A 21,698-nucleotide genomic window follows, 5' to 3' on the forward strand; every position below is an offset into this window, starting at 1 on the left:
TTGTACAGATGATTGGGCTCCACAGACAGTATGACAGGCGACCACAACACAGCACACTCAAATGTCTGGTTCCCTGAATTTTACTCAGTTTTTAATTTTATTGTGGATGATTAAGGAGGCCTGCCCAATAATTACTCATGAAAAGCTCACCCAGCCATCTGTTTGGACAAACTGAGGTAGATTTGTGTGCTTTGCAGTTTCACAGTCTTGAAACCTCATGTTTTCCCCGCTGAGGCTTGGCTTGGCTCTTGTTTCCCATCTCTTGACCAGTACTTCCTTTGGCTGAAGTTGGTGACCAGTGGTTGGCCTTCAGCTCCACATTTGACCTCCCTTACCCCTGCAGTCAGCAAATGTTGGTCCAAAGCCTTGTTTGTGTACTATTGACAGAGTGCGCAGACCTCAGGGGAAATAATATCCAGTAACAAAGTATAAGACTGGTGCAAAATGGTCAAACACTACTGCAGTAGTACACCCTGTGTTACTTGATTGTTGAAATCCCTCCTTGGGATGTTTGACATGACTTTCTTTTTCCTACAAGCTGTAAAACGGGACCTGTTCCTGTGTTCTCACACAGACTCCTTAAATAGAGGAAACCTGAACTCATAGTTGATTTCTTGGCTGCATGCCTCAGTAGCATCTTCAGTAAACCAGTGCAGTGATGCTTGTTGCCTGAAAACTCAAAAAAAAAACAAGTCTCCTAAGTGGGTTAGAGTGAATGCACCAAGAAGGCTATGGTACAGTGATTCATGCAAGATTGCTTGTTATTGGAGCCCCCAGGAGAATGAGTAGGTGTAAGTTAATCAGGAACACAGCAGGGAGCGTTGTGGGTTTTTTTTTTTTCTCCTTCTTCTTCACGGGAGTCAAGCAACTACAAAGCAAGAAAGGGAGCTCTCCTAAAACCAGGCCAACAGTGGCTTTTTAAAGGTAGCCCACTGCCATTTTTAGACTGAACTTCACAAATGCCACAGGTTCCCCTGTCCCTTTAATTGATTTTGATAATTAAGCCTGGTTTAGAACCGCTCCTCTGAGTAACATGTGCTCCTTTGGCCTTAGCTATGGAGAACTGAAGGAACCTACCTGGGCTAAACAATTAGGTGAATTCAGTTGGCTAAGGACCGTGGCTTTCAAAAGTCTGCTAACCGTTTACAAAAAAAATTAAACTGCACACTAAAGGATTGCAAACCCTCTTAAAGTCATGATAAGGGCATTTTAATACTGGGTATTACAAAACTGTCAGAACACACAGTGAATTGCAACTTGGTGCATATTTTCTTGGATAGCCACAGACTGGGCAGAGTACACGATGACTCCAGTCCACTGTCAAAACTATTTATAAAGAGCATGCAAGCAGATCAGAACTCAGCCATGGAGTAATGAAAGAAGGTAAATCACAATTTACTTTTACACCATGTGAACAGCAAAGAGCTTGCTGGTCCTTAACCTGAGGCAGTGACAGCAGCACAATGCACTATGGAAAGCTGACAAGCTGGCAGAAGTAGTGTGATGCTTGGAGTAATGTTTTGGTGGGAAACCTTGCGTCCTGGAACTCATGTTAAGATTACTTTGACACATAGCACCTACCTAAACATTGCTGAAGATGTTCACCCCTTCATGGCAGTGGTATTCACTGGTGGAAATGGCCTCTTCCAGCAGGATATTACATTCTGCCACAAACATTTTTCAACAATGGTTTTGGGAATATGACCATGTTGTCTTGGCATCCAAATTTCCCAGATCTAAGATAAGAGAGATAAGATAGAACTTTATTAATCCCTCGGGTGGGTTCCTCTGGGAAATTCGACTTCCAAAAAGCACAGCAACGACCGAAGTTACAGTTACAGAATTGTTATATATATATATATACACACACACACACACACACACACACATATATATATATATATATATATATATATATATATATATATATATATATATATATATATATATATATATATATATATATATATATATATATAAATAAAAATACAGAGACAAATATAAATAAAATATACAAAGGGGATAAATAGAATAAATAGGAATAAAAAATAAAAATACAAGTGAATTGCACATTTCAAGTATTGAGTCTATTGCACTGTTGACTATTTACAAAAAGTATTGCACAAGGTATTGTACAGTGAGGTGAAGAGGCACTACAGCTTAGTTGTTCCCCCCTCCTTTGTCCTCCTGTTTCCCCTCCCTCTCCCCTCCAGAGAGGAGTTAAACAGTTTGATGGCGTGTGGGACAAAGGAGTTTTTAAGTCTGTTAGTTCTTGTCTTGGGGAGAAGCAACCTGTCACTGAACAGACTCTTCTGGTTGTTTATGGCCGTGTGCAGAGGATGCCCAGCATTGTTCATAATGTCCATCAGTTTCTTTAATGTCCTTTTCTCTGCCACTGTCACCAGAGTGTCCAGCTTCATGCCGACCACAGAGCTAGCCCTCCTGATCTCATGTGTGGGTTGTGTTGTTAAAACAAGTCCACGTAGTTTCAACATTGCAACTCAAATTACTTAAAGGACCTGATGCTAGCCCCCCCCCCCGACTCCCTCAATACCACAAAGTGCTATCAGAAAGAAGTGTAGTTAAATGTCCATGTCTCTAATTTGGATTTGTTTTGATGTCACAAATACTAGGCAGGTGGTTTTAATATTGCGTCCAGTTGTTGTGCGTGCAGCATGTTTTTACAGAAACAGTATCTCCACAGTTGGTGTGGGATTATAATGAGCCTGAAACAGTGTTGTCTCTCTCGTGTTCAGCCCTTAGCAAGTTGACCTGTGCTTGGAGCATCAGTCCCTCTTGGATTGAGTTTCAGCTACTGGGCAGGTCCCTGCTCACTGATCTGTATCTTCTTGCCAGAATCCCCCCCTAAGATGCTAATGAAAGAAATGGCTAAAACTTGAACCCAGGCCGACCCAATGAAGGTCCCGTTAGGACATTTATCTGTTTAGCTGAAAAGGATTTTCTCTGTTGAAAATGCCAGGAGCCTGATAAGAATCCCAAAATGTTATATTATGTGTCCTTGTAAAGATCACATCTATGCTTACGTTGGTCTTAAAAGTGATTGCTTTCATCCTACCTCACTCCAGATACCTCAATGCTATCCAGACTATGTGCCCCCACATCTTGCGTTACCTAACTACAGCGGTCATTACAAACAAGGATGTCCGTAAACGTCGGCAAGTTCTGAAGGATTTGGTGAAGGTCATACAACAGGTAAAAAAAACACACAAAAAAATCTGTCACAGAGTGCACAGTTATTAGGTCATTACTTATTGGCCATACTGGCTTTGAAGGGTGGGTAACTGATCATGTAACCCAATAGCATTGCTAACACTTCACTTTAAGCACAAAATATATTATAGTTTGAGTCAAGCAAGAGAAGCCTTGAACTCCTGATGAATGGCAGTAAACTGATTAACTGTTGTGTGCCCATGCCTTATCTACCAATGACAGTAGCTGGTTCAGAGATCTAAGCACTGTTTTGATTGGCTGTTGGTAATGAATAAAAGATGTCCTCAGTACTGTCTGCTCTATAGCCTTATGTGAGTTAAGAAATTTAGAGCCCTTCAGAGTTCAGAGCATGGTTTCATTTATTTAGCAATTGTGTCCAGCAGGTGGTGGTTCTGACTACATTGTAAAACGCTTGAACTTCATATACAGATAGTGATTTACGTTTGCTATATTTGTCGTATTTATTTCTAAATAAACTGTATAAACTACTTGCACCTTACTGTCGATGAGCCCTAACTTTCTAACTTAGACACACAAATATGTTTGTACCTGTGATTTTTATGTTCTCAGGAATCTTACACCTACAAAGATCCGATTACAGAGTTTGTGGAGTGCCTGTACGTGAACTTTGACTTTGACAGTGCTCAGAAGAAGCTCAGGGAATGTGAATCGGTGAGTACCCACTTCAGTCATCTCACCAACAGTAAATTCATCATTTTGCTCCCAAATGGAGAAGAAATGTTGTTTTGGTTTTTTTGTTCATCTGCGTGACAATATGGGGGTCTTCTGAGGACGTCTGATTTGTGGGTCAGACCCCTGAACTTTCACACAGAGCATCATAGTATTAATGGTTAGTAATCGTGTCATCTGTGTGTGACCTTCTGCACGTTCACACAGCGATTCTTTTCGCCACAGTTCTGCGTGGGTCCAGTGAGGCAGAGCAGTGATAGGCTGGGCCTTGTATCTCACTGTCTGATATGTAGAGGTCTCCTTGGACACTGTATGACTCAGGCTTCAGTCAGATTATGCTATGTCCTGTAATTGACCCATCAGCCTAGTCGTTAACAATAAAAGCTTTATAAGCACAAGTCTCTGCAGAGGCGTGCAGACACTCGGTTTAAGAGGGAGATCTGTCATAACACCACTGTTCAGAGCATTTGTTTCAATTTCGGTTTGCAATGATGAAATGTAACTTAATATGAAATATGAGTAGCTTACAGTAAAAGTCTTCTTTGTGTGTTGACTACAAAGCTTAACACACTGAACAGCATGATGATTTGAGAACTTGTCCTTGAACAAGATAAGATTTACAGCTCACTTTGCGGAAGAAACCCGCAAAGACATGATGCAAAATAAAAATAACATTCTGCCCTCTTTTTTCCCAAAACCTATTCAAGGTCTGTGTTCAGTCTTTTCTAGAGAATAGTGCTAATTTAGTCCATGTTCTCCTTCATGTCATACACTCAATTTCAATAATTTGCAGTAGAAACGCACACAACTTGGTCCAGTCTTTTTATATTACTGACTATATACAAAAGACTGGCTACAGCTGCCTTTGCTGGGACACGTGTCATGCAAAGAGGTCACACCAATGTCTGGGCTGGTGGAGTAACAAAAAAGTAAAAAAAAAAAAAATCACCCCCGTTTTTTGTTTTCTGTTTTGTTTTTATTTTTTACAGGGGGAAACCATCTATAGAGGCCAGCACCAGATTGTAAACATGCGTTCTAACGCTTTAAAATTGATCGTTTTAACATGAAATTCTCTTTCGGGCACTTTCGCATTGTTTACATTTTTTTAGCTCTGGAGGTTGCTGCTTAGTGTGAGACGAGCAGAACAGGAGCCCACTCTTAAAAAACGGCCCCACTCTACCACTAGAGATTTAAAAATGCCACAGGTTTTTGTTTGAAAGCGTTATTAGACTGGGTGAATAAGAAATAATGGCTCTTCTGACTCATTTTTCACTTTAAGGTCAATTTAATTTAATTTTGGGCACTGTGGTGCATAATTGAGTTATTTGGCTTAATTTGTATCTTCTGATCTCAAATATTGCCAGCAGTGTTCTTTTTCTTAAGGTTAATTCAAGATTTTGCGCAATTTTTACATTTGAATTCTGTCAGGTTTGTGTGTGACAGACAAAATAATAGGTACATTGAAACTAGACAGTTGCCACAGTTTATCAAAGATTGTTGCATTAGTGACCTTTGTATATAAGATACATGGATACTCTAAAGGATATTCTGGACACATTCTGTGGTAAGTAATCAAATTTAAAGACGGAGCAGGTGTCCTGATTGTTTTGCTATGTACATATTGTGTGTTTATTTAGTAGAACTTAATCTCTTAGTTCATTCTCTGCATACACACTGCAATTTGGCTTTCCCAGATGACGTGCTAATTTGGAGGTGCAGAGGATTGAAAGACTAAACTTAGGGCTATTTGGCCCCCGTTTCATCTTTTGCCTCTTGCAGATAAATGAAAAACATGTGGCCTGATCAAATGGCTCTTTCTTAGGAGAAAATGTTTATAACTCATGTCAGTGGTATACTTAAGGTTCTGTTTCATTTAGATTTATTCTCTTTTCTCTAATATGGAGTCATCTGCCTCACCATATCGCTACTTAGAGAAATTTAAAACGAAATTAATTAGCCAAATTTGTTTTTATGTGATTATGTACTTAAAAAAAAAGAACACATCCAACGTGGGGAAAAAAAATATTTTTCTGTAAGGTCTACACTGACTAAAATATGACACCGCCGTCCTTGTTAAACACTTGCACGCTCTTTTTAGGAGCTCTCTGGGTAGGTCCTGACCTCACCTCGTGGGGTTTTGTTTACATACTCGACTGTGCTTGAAACAGATGCTCACTCCCAATTTCCTCTCAGAGCCCAAGTTATTCCAGGTGCTTTTAACACTAGCTTACCTGTCAGTCTTATCAGAGCATGTCCAGTTGGCACAAAAGGCTTCTATTAACCTTGTCCAATTCACAACGAGTTGGGTGGTTCCAAAGTGTTTAACAGCACCTCTAATGCATTACTGTGATGCTATGCAAACATGTGTTTGTTCCCAAAATGGTCTTGTTTGAAGTCGGTGAGACATTTGTGCGGGGAAAGAAAAGTCACACGCAAGAGAATAGTTTCATTGGTTAAAGGATCTCACAGACCATGGAGTGATTGAAGTAAACCACTACACACTGCAATTGGTTTTTGTCTTGATGAACATTTGTAGTGCCTCACATTTGATCCGCTGAGAACAGTGGCACCCATTTATTTGCTGATTGCCACAATAGCACGACATGCGTATTGTTTTCAGCTCTCCCAACTTCAGTTCACTGCAGCCGGTACAAAAGTATGAGCCAAGTGCTTTCAAATAGGGAGTTTAGCTTGGTTAGGCTGTACAAGTTGTTATTTGTTTCTTTCCCACTCCACCCAAATCTGGAATCGCTGTCAGATGATAGATGCTTGCATGGCAAAAGAATGAAAAGTATAGGGTTACCTATAGTCCGGCCCTCAGATTGCACATAAATGGGCTCTTCGGGCCCCTTCCAGAATTTGTTTAAGCTTTGTGGTCTGAATCCCAGATGACAATAATTAGGGCACTTAGCTGTTCAAAGTTTATCAGCCTTAGATAAGCATTGTCATAGCTGAAAACGTGTGTTGCCTGATAGCGCCATGTAGTTGGGATTTATTCAAGCAGAACTTTGTGCAGATAGCAGCTTTCTAGGCTTAAGAAAACAAAGAGCTGGTAATCCTTACAGAACGTTTGAAGATAGAGGTCTGTGATGTGAAATAGCTCTCACTGGTGCATTGGAATGCAGTAAGCACTGGGAAATGGGAGCATTTCATACAGTAGTACCTCTGGGACCGTAGTTGGAACATGAACATTTATAGTAGATAAATGGATGAATAGGCCATATGCAGCAGTAAGAAAGAGTCAAAATGAGGCTGCATTTGTTATTGTAACCGGCCACAGGTGATATTTTTTTTTTTTTTTTTCCCCCAGTACATATTTTTGAAAAAAATCAGTGTCATTTGTGAATGGAATTTAGCTTGTGGTGTTGCAGATGCTGGATGACAGTAGCTGTGAAATTTGACAATCCTACAGAGAGGAGAGAGAGAGAGTTGACACTGAACCAACAGCCTAGATGACCGGTGATAAGTCGCTGACAGGGTGGTCATCTCTGTGGCTGCATCTGTTCTTACTGAATGGTGTAATGTGGTGGTTGTAGAATCTGAAGATTTGTGGTTGTTTTTGAAGTGTATTACTTAGAGAGGGAACTTTATTCTGAAACAAAAATGCAGACAGTGTAGTTCTTCCTACCCTATTTACTACAGCAAAAACCAAGTTGGAATTGGGCTTAAGTGAACTGAATTCTTTTCCCCCTTATTACATATGACATTAAATAAAAGAGGCAGACAAAGCACTCATGACTTTCCACTCTGTCTGGTCCAAACTCAGAGTTGTGTGTATTTTAGGCCAGTGTCCTAGATTGATAGAAATAAGCATTGCTTTCATACCTGTTGTACAGTGCTCTAACATGAACTTCTTTCCGTCTCTTAGGTTCTTGTGAATGACTTCTTCCTGGTTGCTTGCCTGGAGGACTTCATCGAGAACGCACGGCTCTTCATCTTTGAGACCTTCTGCAGAATTCACCAGTGCATTAGCATCAGGTTAGTAACACACATTGCTCAATAGTTGTCTGTTGTATTGGATGTGTATTCCCCAACTAGTTGGCAAGTAATTCCTGGAAGTTGCTGGCAGTTGCTACATGAAGTCAGTTGCAAAGAGGATGTGTAACCAAAAACCACTTCTGGCCGGTTTGAAAGCTGTGAATGCCTGTGTGCTGCTACGTAGAATATGTTTGACAGGAAAACTGACTGACATCATTAATGATTAACAGGAAATACTGTTTAATATCGCTACACTTCAAGATGCAGGAAGTAAGAACAGCTGCTTTGCGATTAAAGGAATTTTCCTGAAATGAGTGTTTATTGGCCTCTCCGTGCACAGCCATGCTAACCCCACACATCTTGGGGATAAGTATTATGGGGTTTAACTGCTTCCAGGTCTCTACAGGTTGCTGTGCTTACTAAACTTTTAAGACCACCTGTCAAGGCCAGTTCACTACAAGTTGTCTTCCAGTAAGAGGTCAGGGTTTGGATTGCTTTAGATGTTCCCAGCTGCTCCAGTACACATAAACATTTCAGCTCTCTTCGGCTGGGTAAATGGAGGTCAGGGGGTTCTGTAGGTCTTAATTTGACTGTTAGCTTGAAATTCAATTTAGTTACATTAAAATAAAATTGACCTTGGATCCATCCCCGAAACCAAGAAATTTAGTAAATGCTAATTATAGTGAGCATTAGCGGCGAGAAAGAAAAAAGATTATAGTAATTGTTTGTAATTAAGAAAAATTATAGGATTTGGCATCAATTTGAGAGAGTTATAAAGATAAAGAGAAATCCCGCTTGTCTTTGTAAGTGTTATCTCTGACGTTAGGAAGTGCATATGTTATTCTGTTGTTCATACTGTTCCAGACTAATTTACAGTACACATTTTCCACTGCTTTCACACAGCAGTATGCCGTCCCTCAGGCCTATTGTGACTGCTAAAGATTTGAAGGAAAGGCTGCATTTCCAAGTATGGTTCACAAACACGTGATGCTCAGTGGAAAGAGGGAATGAATTACTTCTTCTGACACGAAAATGATTGCATTGACTGCTACATAGAGCTGTGGAAGTCTGTAGTCAAGGTTGAACTATGGAACATGATCAGGCCCTGTCGAAATCTCCAATTGCAGATTGTCTGGAATTGATTAGGAGTCCTGGTTCTTTTTGGCAGACTTAGTGCAATTGGATCCATTTACTTGTTAAGGACCACAAAAGGTTAGTGGTAACATTGAAAGAGGAAGTTGAACAGTGATTTTTCTACTTTTCACCTTTTTGTGTGTCCTCAACTCTCTTGTTTGTTGAGGTTTCTGAAGCAGGAACACAAACCAAGGGTCGTTTTAGGGATTTCCGTGTTTATTTTTGGTGGTGTTGTGACGATGGACAGAACATGTCTGTTTTTGACAGACAACTAAATTCCAAGTCATTAGTCCTCTACCCAGAAGCCCTCTGCACCCAAGCGTGGACTCAAATGAATTTGATGGCTGTTTTTAATGAGGACATTTTTATAGCTGCTGGCCATGATGGTTTCACAGATATTTAGCTTGCCTTTTGCCCACAGCTTGAGATACAAAAGTAGTAGAAAATGTGATTTAGCCCACACTTGCAACCCCCCCCCCCCCCACACACACACACACACACACGTCTTTTTGTCTAGACTTTTCAGTGTCTCAAGAGTGCGTGCGTGTGCGTGCGTGTTTCCAATTTAGCTTTGCTTTCCTTGTTTGATTTACAGGCTTTATTTCCTTAGTCCTTCCATAAATGTTTCAGACCCTGCTGTGACCTCAAATGCACACTTGTCCTTTGACATTATGAGTAAATGCTTGAGACGTGGTCATTTGGGGAAGTTTTGTCCCCCCCCCCCCCCACTCATGACTGGATTGTGTTGTACACAACAGTTCACTGGTATTTGGAAGGGGTGTCGTGTGTATTTGGAAGTAACACTGAAGAGCTTTCCACCTCACAAGTGAGTCATTAAAAAGACCACACAATCATTTCGGTTTCTCCGAAAAATCAATTTTACCCCAAGCCGAAAACGAGGTTGCTCCAAATGGCTTGGACTCTCCTAAACACTATCATATGTTAGTGTTTAACAATGCATTCATTTTAGGCCAGCCATGTTAAGAAGGGGTCTACTTTGGAGAAGAACCCCCCCCCAAAATCCTCCTCTCTCCCTTAACTGAATTAGACCCCAATGCCTGACCTCTCTGTTCAAGTGTGAGCTTGGTATTGAGACTCACAGGAGTCCCCTAGCCTGAAGTCGAAAGCTCAGGAGCCAGAGCGAGTAAGGGGTCGAAATGAAAGTGATCCTTCTCCCCAAAGGAACAGGATCATGGTTGTGTAAAATAAAACCAGGCGTGGAAGCTGCCTGTTCAGCTTTAAGGCCAAAAGATGTCAATAGTGTGGGTTGTTAACTCTGACCTGCGCACTGCATGCTCCCACATCTGTCCTTTTCTGTCTTTTTTCCCCTTCCCTCTGATCTTCCTTCTCTCTGAGATATAAGTAAGGCTAGCTGTTGAAGAACACTGTCACTAGAACATAAGATAAAGTTACCCTGCTCTGATATACAAATGTGCTTCCTGGGAGCAAAACATTGCCAGACTTTATTTTATAAATTAGATTAGAGGGCTTTGACTCGTACAGGCCAAGGCCTTGGGCCTTTTGGGGCACTTTGTGTTCCTGTGTTATACTGCAAAGACAACAGCGAGAAGGGTTAAGGATTAGCTCAAGTCCCCAGTGAGGAAACCAGATCATGTTTGTTTTGATCACCATATCTGACCTGGACCTGACTGACATGCGTCCCGACTTTCCTGAATTGTCAAACAAATCACCCACATTATTCCTGCGCAGCAATCACCTTCACTGGAGTGAAATTAGAACCAGTTTCAAATTTACTTTTGAATTTGCGTTAGATTAATTGTTAAATAAATAGTTGAAGAATTGTTACTAATATCAGTCAGCTTGATGGAGTGCGATGTATAGTACCCTTCAAAGGTTTTAGGTGCTTTTGATGCCTACAGTTGTACCCCTTATATTCCAGTCTGCCTGCCTGATGTTACTGAATAAGTCATCCTGTACCACGTTAATGATCCCACATACAGAGTTATTAAGGACTGTCTTCAAGATCCTGCAACACATTGCCTCACAGAGCATGAAATCGAAATCCTGAATTTCCGAGTTGACAGCGTGAGCTGCAGCTACTCATCAGTGCATCATTTACTTTAAATTAACACTTGCTGATGTGAAATGGTGTCAGTGCGATCACCGACATGTGTTAACCATCAAACCTAAACTTGGGTCTTTAGACAGCCTACACACAAACTTGTGACGTTCCAGACAATGATCCATCAGAGCAATGTTGCTGTCATGGATCATTTTCCACAGGTTTGATGAGCTGAAGTGTAATCAGCTGTCCGGCAGAGCTAATGTTACAAGGTTTGTTGTTATGAGTGACAGCTTCATCAGTCTCCTCATATCCTTTCCCCTCCTCTGGGCTGCTGGGAACTCCTCGCAACTGCCTTTTTTTCTGTCCTGTTATCCACCTTCTCAATCACTTCACTTGTGGTGTAAGTGTTGAGAGATGTGCACTGTCACTTGGAGACCAAACCCTATTTTTCTCATTATGCTGAGGTAATGCCTTTTATTTGTTGTTTATGCTTTTAATGCCTCATCCAGACACTGACATCATTTCACTTCCCTTCTTTATGTGGTTTTGCCACCATTTGACCAACATTCATGGGTTAGAAAGTGGTAGTCTTTTTTTTTAAAGTTTTTAAGCCTTGAGGTAAGACAGACATATCACAAAATAAGATTACTTCCCACTAAAAGAATGTCTTAAATAAGCCTCTGAGAGACAGTTGAAATCTGTACTAGTGGTTGAATTTGTTTGCTGAGGCATGGAGTGAAAAGTGGTGTTGTCTGGGCAGATTCTTACTTATATTGAAGGGGTCTCGCGAAATGGGGTTAATTGACCAGGAAGCGATCATTAACAAAGTCAGTTGTTTAATACAGGCCTTTTTAACCTGTGCTATTGCTTTTTTTTTGTTTTGTTTTTTTGCAGGAATACCGATTTCACGCATTTGTGCCAGCAGGATTTGTGCTTCTCAAGGGAGGGGCTGGTTTCATGGTTTTGAGATGAGAGTTGCTGTAGTCATTCTGAGTAGTGCTCAAAGCGGCCGGGAATATTTATTGGGGCCCTGATATGAAATGTGGTAGGCGTGGAGGGTGGTGAGGGTCAGACAAGAGGAAAGAGGCAGGAAATGTAGGGGGAAGGGGGTATCGAGGGGGTCTAGTTATTTTGAAAGCCACAAGGGAAGCCAGCTGCAATGGGGAAAGCTTTGGATCAAAGAATGCCAGCCACCCTCATAACCCCCTCCTTATACTGTGACACATCTACATCCAGCTCTATCAAAGAGCAGCCCGGTCTCCTACCTGGCTTTTACTTCAGGGGACATTTGCTGTTTGGAGTTGTCTGATGAGCTTTAGCAGTCAGGTGGACAAAGAGTGTTTCCTGGACAAAAAAGAGAAAGAGTTAAATAATTACAGAGGTTCACAACATGGGGTAGTACCCATTCTTCAAATTGAGTTGTTCATACAAGTCTGTAAATCAAGCTCCCATTAGCAGGGGACCATTAGAAGTGTTTGGGTGTGTTATATATATTTTTTGCCTGAAGTGCAATGTGTTGGCCATTTATAAACTTTGTCAAATGGAAATAATAACCAGTCATTTGGGACCTAATGTGCAACATCGGTCATAACATAGAGTAGCATTAAATACGATTTACTGGGTGCTAGAACATATTTCATGCATGAATCAGCACACACAGCAGCTACATTTAATTGAAGTCAGGGTTTCCAGAAGCTAAATGTTACCTGAGAATTAACAGTAAAATTCAGTTGGGGTATTTTATTTATTTTATTTGAAAATGGCAGTTTTCAAAAATTAAGTATAGCTCCATGATTTAGTAGATTAGACTCACCACCTAGTGTAAGTAACTTGAAGTAACACTTTTCTGTATGAAATTGTCTGTGTCTCTGGCATAGTAGTCTTGGCCTGCTCTTCTATACAGCGTTGCGTCATTTCATTGAGTTTTGTGGGGAATCATTTATGCACATCTCTCTTAAAGTCCTCTCATTTCAATCAGGTTGAGATCTGGACTTTGACTCGGCGATTGCAGCGCCTTGATTCTTTTCTTTTTCAGCCATTCTGTTGTAGATTTGCTGCAGTGCAGGAAATCGTTCTTTTGCTGCATGGCCCCATACAGACCAAGCTTTAGCTGTTGGACAGATGGCCTCACATTTGACTCTACAATACTTTTGTACTGTTGATGTTCAACTCCATGAGTCCCATGACTCCGAAAATCAGCCCAAATCATCACTGCTCCACAACTGTGCTTGACAGTTGGCATGAGGTCTTGGTGCTGATATGCTGTGTTTGGTTTTTGCTAAAGGTGCCACTGTGCAAGCTGTGTGGACGAACATCTCCACTTTGATCTCGTCTGTCCAAAGCATGTTGTTCCAGAAGTCTCGTGTGTTCTTCTTCTGTTTTTATAGAGGTGCTCACACTTGCTGAATCAAGTGTATTTGATCGGAAGCACCTGGCACCCTCTTAATTCCTATGGAAGCAGTAAATGTGTACTTACTGCTATATAAGTCTGCTTGGAATTCTGTGAAAATGTTCTTTTTCACGTGACTTTATATTAAAATCCCTCTTAAAGTGTGAGATTTTATCAGCTGTTTTTTAGACTTTGCTAGACTGTTGGTGGCTCAGTATAGTGCTTCAAGCTACAACAATTGAGACTCATGCAGAAGTCGTGACAGTTCGATCTACATACATTGGTATTGAACGTGCTATTCCACACACGTACACTAATGTACAAGAACAGCTGATTTTTGCCGATATCCTGTCATTGGCTAAAAGTATTGGTCAAATTAAAATTCTAACTTGATTGCTGACCAAAGACACATCCTCTGGGAACTCTTTAATGTCTCTAGAACATTTAATATCAATGTTACTTTGAATTATTTCAACCGAACCAGGTTAGAGCTCACTGTCTCCTTTTCCTCAACAGCATGCTGGCAGACAAACTGAACATGACTCCCGAGGAAGCCGAGAGATGGATCGTCAACCTCATCCGCAACGCCAGGCTGGATGCCAAGATAGACTCCAAACTGGTGAGACCCTCTGTCTTCTTCCTCAATCAGTCAGCTCTGTGCTTAAGTAATGAATCAAATCCTTTAAAACAAATCTCAGCAAATTGGGGGCTGTTTCAGAACCACTTCTGTGTAACCTCAGGAGGGAAAAGGAGCCCAACGCTATCCTCATTTTTAAAATTTTATTATTTTTTTTAAAATGGAAGGGTAGCTATAAGGACATTGTAACCGCAGTATCTGAGCCTTGTTACATATCCTCTTATGAGGCTCTATGTTGATCCTACATGTTATGGCATACCCATCGCAACAGTTCTCTGTAATCAGTAAATCATAGCTTAGTCTACCAGAATGACATAGAATTATCTAGATGTGCCTACAGTAGAAACGAATAGGACCTATGTGATACTTCTGGTTGGTCATTGTAGAATAGCATGCCTGTGAGACTAAAAGTTATTGGCATTATTGTGAGGCTATTATCCATTCTTCTAGGGCCATGTGGTCATGGGGAACAACGCCATATCGCCTTACCAGCAGGTGATTGAGAAGACTAAGAGCCTCTCGTTCCGCAGCCAAATGCTGGCCATGAACATTGAGAAAAAGCAGGCCCAGAGCAGCAGAAACGAGGTGAGTAATGCACAAAGTGTACATTAAAATAAAAATTCACACAAATCTCCACTCCCTGCTCGTCGCTGTAGGGGAAGCAAAACTCACTTAACTGATCAGACTGAAGGTCAGCGTGCACTCAGGGTAGTTCAAAGCACCTCAAATGATCAGCTCAGAAGAACAAGGCTCAAGAATGTTGATGAACAACCGTCAACAAAAGCTCTCTTTACACGGAATAAAGCCAGTAAGAGCAAGTTTAACAGAGCTAATGCTTTCATCCCTCCATTGCTCTTCAAAGGCCTAATGACAAGGTAGATTCCAAACAACCATAAAACGAGGCCCGAGCTCAGTGACTCAGCTCAGCAGCGTAAATAAGGTGGACCCTCACTCTGGCTTTGGTGAACATTAGTCAAAGTCTGGAGTTTTCTGCACTTAGGACCTGTTACAGATGTCTGGCTCGGGGTCCAGTCATCCCCTTTAAGTCTGTTTTTGATGTTGACCTTGCACGTTATGGCGCTATGTAGGCAGTTCAAACATTGCAACTACGCGCAATGCTAAAATGATGCTCCGAACTCCCTGAAAAGTTGACATCTGTCAGAGCGGATTGACGGGCAGCCCGACACGACCGAGACCAGGCAGTTACAGCATTCATGATAACCGTGCGCCTCTTGAGTATCTTTTTGATGTGCTCAATTAGCCTCCTCCCTATTGTTTGAATGTCTGCAGCGGGAGTGCAACCCTAAAGTTATCCTATAAAAAAAGCACCCCCCCATTAAGGAGTTTTTGTAATTAGACCAAAAAAGAGAGGTTGCAAACAACTCACAGAGCACGATTGCATCCTGCTGTCCTTAAGGCTACAAATTACTTGCATATAGGGAACATTTACAGCCCTACCATGTGGGCCAGCTGCTTAGGGTCCCTGTCAGCTCTCACAGCCACCCAGCACTCACCAACAGAACACACACATTACACACACCCGACAAGGGGAAAACGTCATCATATAACTGCTTGCACATGTATGTTACTTTTTTTACATTTCCCACAGTCAACAAGAAAGATTTGTTTTGATCGCTCACAGTGATGTGCAAATGGTCTAAATGTGATGTTTTCTTCACGCTTCTCTTGCAGACACCGAGCTGGGCAGGTCAGGAAAGCGGATTTTGATGGATCACCCGTGCCCTGTGGTGTTGCATCTTTTTCCCCCCACACTTGTCCCTCAAAGAGCAGATTACTGTTTTGCACTTGGTTCAAGTCATCACCAATTCAATAAAAGTGACCAACAAAACCATTTTCACCCATGATTGTCTTATTTCTGGACATTACATTCTGCACTTGAGGTTTGAGTGGTCAGAACTTTGTTTTTTTTCTCTCTCTCTTTCCTTGTTTTTTTTTTTTTTTTGCTCCGGTAATACTTGATGAAGTTTTAATGTTCGCATTGAGTCACCGAGTGGGACAGTTAAGACTAGTGCGTGTGTAATGATGAATGGCTGTTTAGTCTGTTGGTTTTATGGTGTTTTTAGTGGTTCACTTCACTGTGGCAGGCAGCCTCCCTGAGTGGGATGTCAGCTGAAGGAAAGAGGGGGGGGGGGGCAATGGAGGTGATGTGCAGTTACCAGTGGTCATACTGTGTGCCAGTCATCCTGTCCATCTGAGGACATGAGGGAGCCATAAAGAACCATTAGCCAGACGGACACAATCTTTTTAATGTCCCACCCCACCCCCACTTTTCTCTGCTTTCGACCTTCTCATAACTCAAGTCCTTTGACTCTCCCTAACTCCCTCTTTATTGCTCACAAACAGGGTGTCGATCCTTCATGTGCCTTTAATTTTCTTCCTACATGCAACTGAACTGCTAAACAAGGAATTCTATGTTTAAAAAGAAAAAAAAAATACACCTGCACTTTCCAGAAAGTGCAGCGAGTGTTTGATCACCCGTATGTGTGCTTCACCCGTAAACGTGCTCCTTTTGAGTGACACTGTCCTGTCCAAGAAGCAGCAGGACAGACCGATAATAGGCGCTTTCCCTCTTTTTATTTTCTTTCATGATGCGTCACAGACCAGCTCGGTTGACAAACACAAGTGCACTGTGTACATTTAGAGGTGAAATATGAAAACCTGTTTTTTCTTTTTTTGTTCTTTTTTTTTTTAAGTGGGTTTGTTCAAAGTACACAGCATGTCCCATTTTATTTATTCAGCGTGCTTTGTAAACATAGGTATCGGAGCAGGGTTTCACAATCGGTTCTATTTTTAACTGAGATCCCTTCTGGGCTTTGCTGGAAAAGGTGTGATATCAGAATTTAACTATGATTGAATTGTTTCTTTTGAAATGGTTCTCATCAAGACAAACACAAAAAAAAACTAGCAGAATTTAAAAAATACTTCAAGTTTTAGACACAAACACATCTGCTAAAATGTAGATTTATCTTCTTTGGTTGGAAATGATTATCACAGTTACAAACAGAATAAATGAAAAGGTAAATAAATAAAAAAAAGCTGTCTATTAAAGCCACATTTAAATTCACCAACATGTAAAGTGAAGACTACTGAACTATATGTATGTGTGTGTATGTATACAGACCCTTTCCAAAAAATTAGAATATCATGGAAAAGTTTATTTCCATAATTCCATTCAAAACGTTAAATTTTCATTGATTATGTTGTTGTTCCAAAACTTCATCGATCTTCACCAGCAGGTGAACTGTAGTTGTTTAGATTATTTCACGTTTTCAGTTAAATCTAATGGAAGAGCTCCTAAAGTGAACCCTGAGGGGAGACGGTTTTGTTTTCTAGATTTATGGTGATTCTAAAACTGTTTGCACAAGTGGACTGTAATGTTTCAGCTCTGTTTGTGAATGTCATGTTGGATTATTTTGGGATATTGAAGTTTCCCTCTTTCCATTTGGAGCCACAAACATGGAAAGTTGCTAAAAACAGATTGAACTTTCTCAGTTTGCCTCACTCTCATCCTGCCCTGGACATTTTGGATATTCCGATTTGTAGATGACCACTGTGGAGTGGCTTTTTTTTTTTTTTTTCCTTTTCTAACTAAATAAACTGTGACAAAAAACCCACGATGGAGACCATCTAGCCTGGATCTCTGATTAGCAGAGTGAACAGCAGCTCCCCTCATTGCTGTTATGGCACTGAGGGCTCTAAGCCAGACCATCCAAATGCTGACGTCACCCCCCCTCATCCCCACTTCTGTGCACTGCAAGGAGCGGGAGGGGAGGGATGGAGAGAATAAAGTGATTGGTTTACCGACCCCCTTCTCCATGACACATCATGAAAATAAAAGTGCCGGAGGCCTAAATTATCACATTCACCTTAACCGTGCACTCTTAGATGTTGTTTTAGAGACAAATCCAAACCAGCAGCTCTGCCTGTGGCTAACAGGCCTCCTGACCACAATGTCTGGATAAATAAATAAACAAAGTGAGGACAAAGGTCACCATAAGTTTCAGGATTTATTTTTTAAACATAGGGTTTCCCTCACTCACATTTTTTCGGTTCTAGTGACCAAATCATGCCTTGTACCACCGGGTTTTTGAGTAGTAATGTGTTCTTTTTTTTTTTTTTTTTTTTTAAACTACCTGGCTCCTCTGCTGGTTGAAGTGTAAGAAATATATCTGCCCTGTTTTGTTGTTTTTTTTCCTTTTTCCTGTAGGATCACTGACGTGGACAACGGAGCTGCTCTCACATGAAAATAATTTCCTGAAATAAATAAAAGATTAAGTGCCACACCTAGTGGCTGAAAGGGGTAGAGCATTTACAACTTGGATTCCACTGGGTCAGAAAACATCAGGAGAAAATGGTATTCTGCACACGGCCACGTTTATGTGTGTGGCTGTTTTACCTGAAGCCCTCCGTCACCAACTTTAATACGTTCATTGCCCTTTGTAATCACTCATCTGCAGGTCAGCCGGCAGTCTGAATGTCGGGGGAGGGGGGGTAGTGGACGAGCTCCAGCTTTTCCCCACGAGGTGAGACGCTCCTGACTGAAGGAGAAGGCTCACCGACTTGGATATGTCCTTTCTTTGGGGTCACGTGGGTCACCCTGGAAGGCCCGGCATGAGGGGAAAAGCGGAAAAACTCCCAGAAACGATTGAATGATTGATCCAAGTTCCACAATTACAGCCTCTCCGACGATTAGCATTAATTTCAGAGAGGGGGTGGGGGTTGGAGTAAAATAGGCGTGACCATATGGTTGACTTTACCCATGCTATTACCATAAATTATGCAGATAATTTTTCTTTTTCGTGGGGTGAACCTCTAATTATTAAATAGGGCCATCGTCAGTGGAATAAAGCTCAACCGAGATAGACTGGCTGTGCAACAATTACATCTCCAGTTGAGAGGAGTCAAAAACTTTGATTTGAAACTTCTGCCGAAGGGCAAAGGGGCGTGTTTGGATGATGATTTGGGTCCTAAATAATCTTGTCGTTTGGCAGAAAAAAAGTCCATTGTATACGGACTGCAATCCCATTATCCAGAAACGAATACATCAACTTTTTTCTTTTCTTCTTGAATGACGATCCAGCTTTTTTCTTAATGCTCACTAGGACCCAGAGGCAGCCTCTGATCGGCCAGTGTGGCCGAGTTTGCGCTAGGGGGCTAGGGGAAGGAGGGGAGAGGAGGGAGGGTGGGGGGAATACAAGAAATGTCATCTCGAACATCTGAAATAAGGAGCAACACACAACGCGAAGAGTCTCCACACGTGACAGCGACACGGCGCTTATATCTGGCAAAAGGCAGCAGCGAGCATCAGGACCGATCGGGAGTTCCAAGTCACCGCTCAGTCTGAGCAGCGCGCAAAACGCAGACTCACTTCACCGGCTCTCGTTTTACGCTCTCAAACAAGCAACACATGTGTTTCTGCTGGAAGCCAAGTGGACGAGCCTGAGAGAGGAAACGCAGGTAAACGGAATCTAAGCACCCCAATTTTTCCCCTTTCTTTACAGAGAGGAGGAAAGGACCCCCTCCTCCTCTTTCTCCTCCACCACCTCCCCTTCTTTACCGCTACCACCTTTTTCCTCCTCCTCGGACCTCTGTTCTCTTCTGGAGACACAAGTTTCTCTCTCTCTCTCTCTCTCTCACTCACACACACACACACACACACACACACACACACACACACAGAGGGATGCTGCACGTTCCCCATTCGCACTTGCACTCAGAGGTGGGAAGCTGAAAGTGGAACCGGAGCGGAATTGCACTTAATCTTGTGAAAGGTACACAACATCACGTTACTCACGGAGCGTTATTATTATTTATTATTATTATTTTAATTTTTTGGCGACCACTACGCACAGTTGCCTTTATTTTTATTTTTATTTTTATTTTTAGAGAGGGGTGCCCTTTGAGCTTTACATTTGCGATTGTTCCGACACATTAACACACAGAAGCTTCTCTGCTTTTTTGTTTTTTTTGGGGGGGGGGGCTTCAGTGCACTCCTCTATCATCCCCACGCATCAGTGTTTAGGGAAGGTGTTGATTTCGTTACACTGTTATCACAGTAACCTCCTTTGTCATTCTCCCCCTCAGCGCACGGACACTTTTACTCAGTGAGGATCAGCGCGCTCCATAAAATGATCCCAGTCGGCGACTTGATACGATGTCACATCTCGTCTTATGTTTGACACATCCGATGACCAGCTAAAGAAACGTGGAGGAGGACGTTTCACAGATTTCGAGATTTTAACTGGAGTCCGAGCTACACACCGCCGTCCAGATGCAGTTTCGACTCTTCTCATTTGCCCTGATCATATTGAACTGTATGGAGTACAGCAACTGTCAGGCGCCGTCGCACCGCTGGAGGAGAAACAAAAGAGGTAACTAGAAGGTTAAAACCTTCCAGTATTACAGGAGCATCACTTTTAAGGGTTCGCAAAGAGTTTGTGTGTGTCCGGGGAGGTAACTAGCCTAAACAAGGTTGTTCACACACTCTGTAAAAAGTCCTCTTCGCTCCTACTTGTAGCCCCTGTTTTGTGCGCACTAAACGCGGGCGGAAAGTTGTTGGGTTTTGTTGTTGTTGTTTTTCTTTTAGAAAATGAAATTAAATCTGAATTTTGTTTTCAACGCACGTAACTTAGTGCCGTCGATCCAAACCAGAACATTCCAGAAATCCATGCAAAAAGGAGAAAAAATGAATAGTTGTTTGAGCTACAGCTCATTCTTACAGCATCTCATGTAACCTACTGACCTCTCTAAAATAAGATTTTCCACATTGTTTAATGATTTCAGAGCCGGTAACTGGTGCGTAAAATGTGCGCAAAATGGGCCACGCGCATCCAAAATGACAAAGAGCGAACTGGATTAGCGTTAATTCAGGCTATCTGTGGATGTTCTGGTACCAGAAAAGGTGCAGTGTGTTGGAGGCACGTAAAGCGCTACATAAATCGTAAAGCGCTACATAAATAAATAGCGCTTTGGGTCTGTAGCGAGCAGGAGGTGACTTATTCAGTGGACAGATACGGAATCCCCGTCCTCACACTTATGGATGCCACATCTCAACTCCACCCTCCCTCCCACCTACCACCTCTTAAGCTGGTTTTAATTGATCTCATAACCACTTTAAACAGTTGGTAGGAAAAGCGCATAACAATCACCCTGCAGAGGCGCAGGAGCTGTGAGGAGGGGTCGGGGGCAGGAGGGGGGGAGCAGCACCTTCGTAAATACCACTCTCTACTCTGTATGAATGAGGAGCCAGCCGGATTAGGAAAGTGGCCCCTGCGGAGCCCTCCTCAGACCTGTGACATAACACATTGCCGAGATCCTTTTTAGGGTGACCGTGAGAGGAAATGTGGTCCAGTTTGCGCATGGCGCTAACAACCCACGTCTAAAGGTAGGACACTTGAAAAACTCATTTAAAGTCAAAGGGGGGTGGTGGTGGTGGGGGGGTGGGTTCATGTAAATTGTAAGGCAATCACATATTTAATCATATGCGCTGCGTGCCAGGGGGAACCTCCACACTCTGCAAGCCCTCCACTGCCCATCTGCAAATAATCAGGCAATCACTGCGGGGTACTGGCACACACACGTTTTTCAGCCCC

At 42.0% G+C, this 21,698-nt stretch overlaps 2 protein-coding genes across 4 annotated transcripts in view; both read left to right on the plus strand.

Annotated features, from left to right (window-relative positions):
• Positions 1-15,937, plus strand: part of eif3ea (eukaryotic translation initiation factor 3, subunit E, a) — a 28,270-nt gene extending 12,333 nt beyond the window's left edge. For both annotated transcript variants that reach the window (XM_086310591.1, XM_086310590.1), the window contains exons 8-13: positions 3,087-3,213; positions 3,802-3,903; positions 7,790-7,899; positions 13,965-14,067; positions 14,536-14,670; positions 15,778-15,937. In XM_086310591.1, the coding sequence (XP_086166717.1) occupies positions 3,087-3,213; positions 3,802-3,903; positions 7,790-7,899; positions 13,965-14,067; positions 14,536-14,670; positions 15,778-15,813 (613 nt within the window). In that variant the 3' untranslated portion in view covers positions 15,814-15,937. The remainder of the gene's footprint in view (positions 1-3,086; positions 3,214-3,801; positions 3,904-7,789; positions 7,900-13,964; positions 14,068-14,535; positions 14,671-15,777) is intronic.
• Positions 15,938-19,318: 3,381 nt separating this feature from the next.
• rspo2 (R-spondin 2) overlaps positions 19,319-21,698 on the plus strand; it is a 61,550-nt gene continuing 59,170 nt past the window's right edge. The window contains exons 1-2 of one of the 2 annotated variants that reach the window (XM_086309875.1): positions 19,319-19,563; positions 20,191-20,477. In XM_086309875.1, the coding sequence (XP_086166001.1) occupies positions 20,378-20,477 (100 nt within the window). In that variant the 5' untranslated portion in view covers positions 19,319-19,563; positions 20,191-20,377. Of the gene's footprint in view, positions 19,564-19,811; positions 19,878-20,190; positions 20,478-21,698 lie in introns of those variants that run through there. The other variant, XM_086309876.1, reaches the window with a different exon arrangement.

The sequence above is a fragment of the Aulonocara sp. 'chitande type north' Nkhata Bay genome, linkage group LG11, assembly GCF_057382095.1.
Source record: "Aulonocara sp. 'chitande type north' Nkhata Bay isolate Kocher_YH1m ecotype deep benthic linkage group LG11, A_spYH_male_GT1.1, whole genome shotgun sequence".
In the NCBI taxonomy this organism is placed as follows: Eukaryota; Metazoa; Chordata; class Actinopteri; order Cichliformes; family Cichlidae; genus Aulonocara; species Aulonocara sp. 'chitande type north' Nkhata Bay.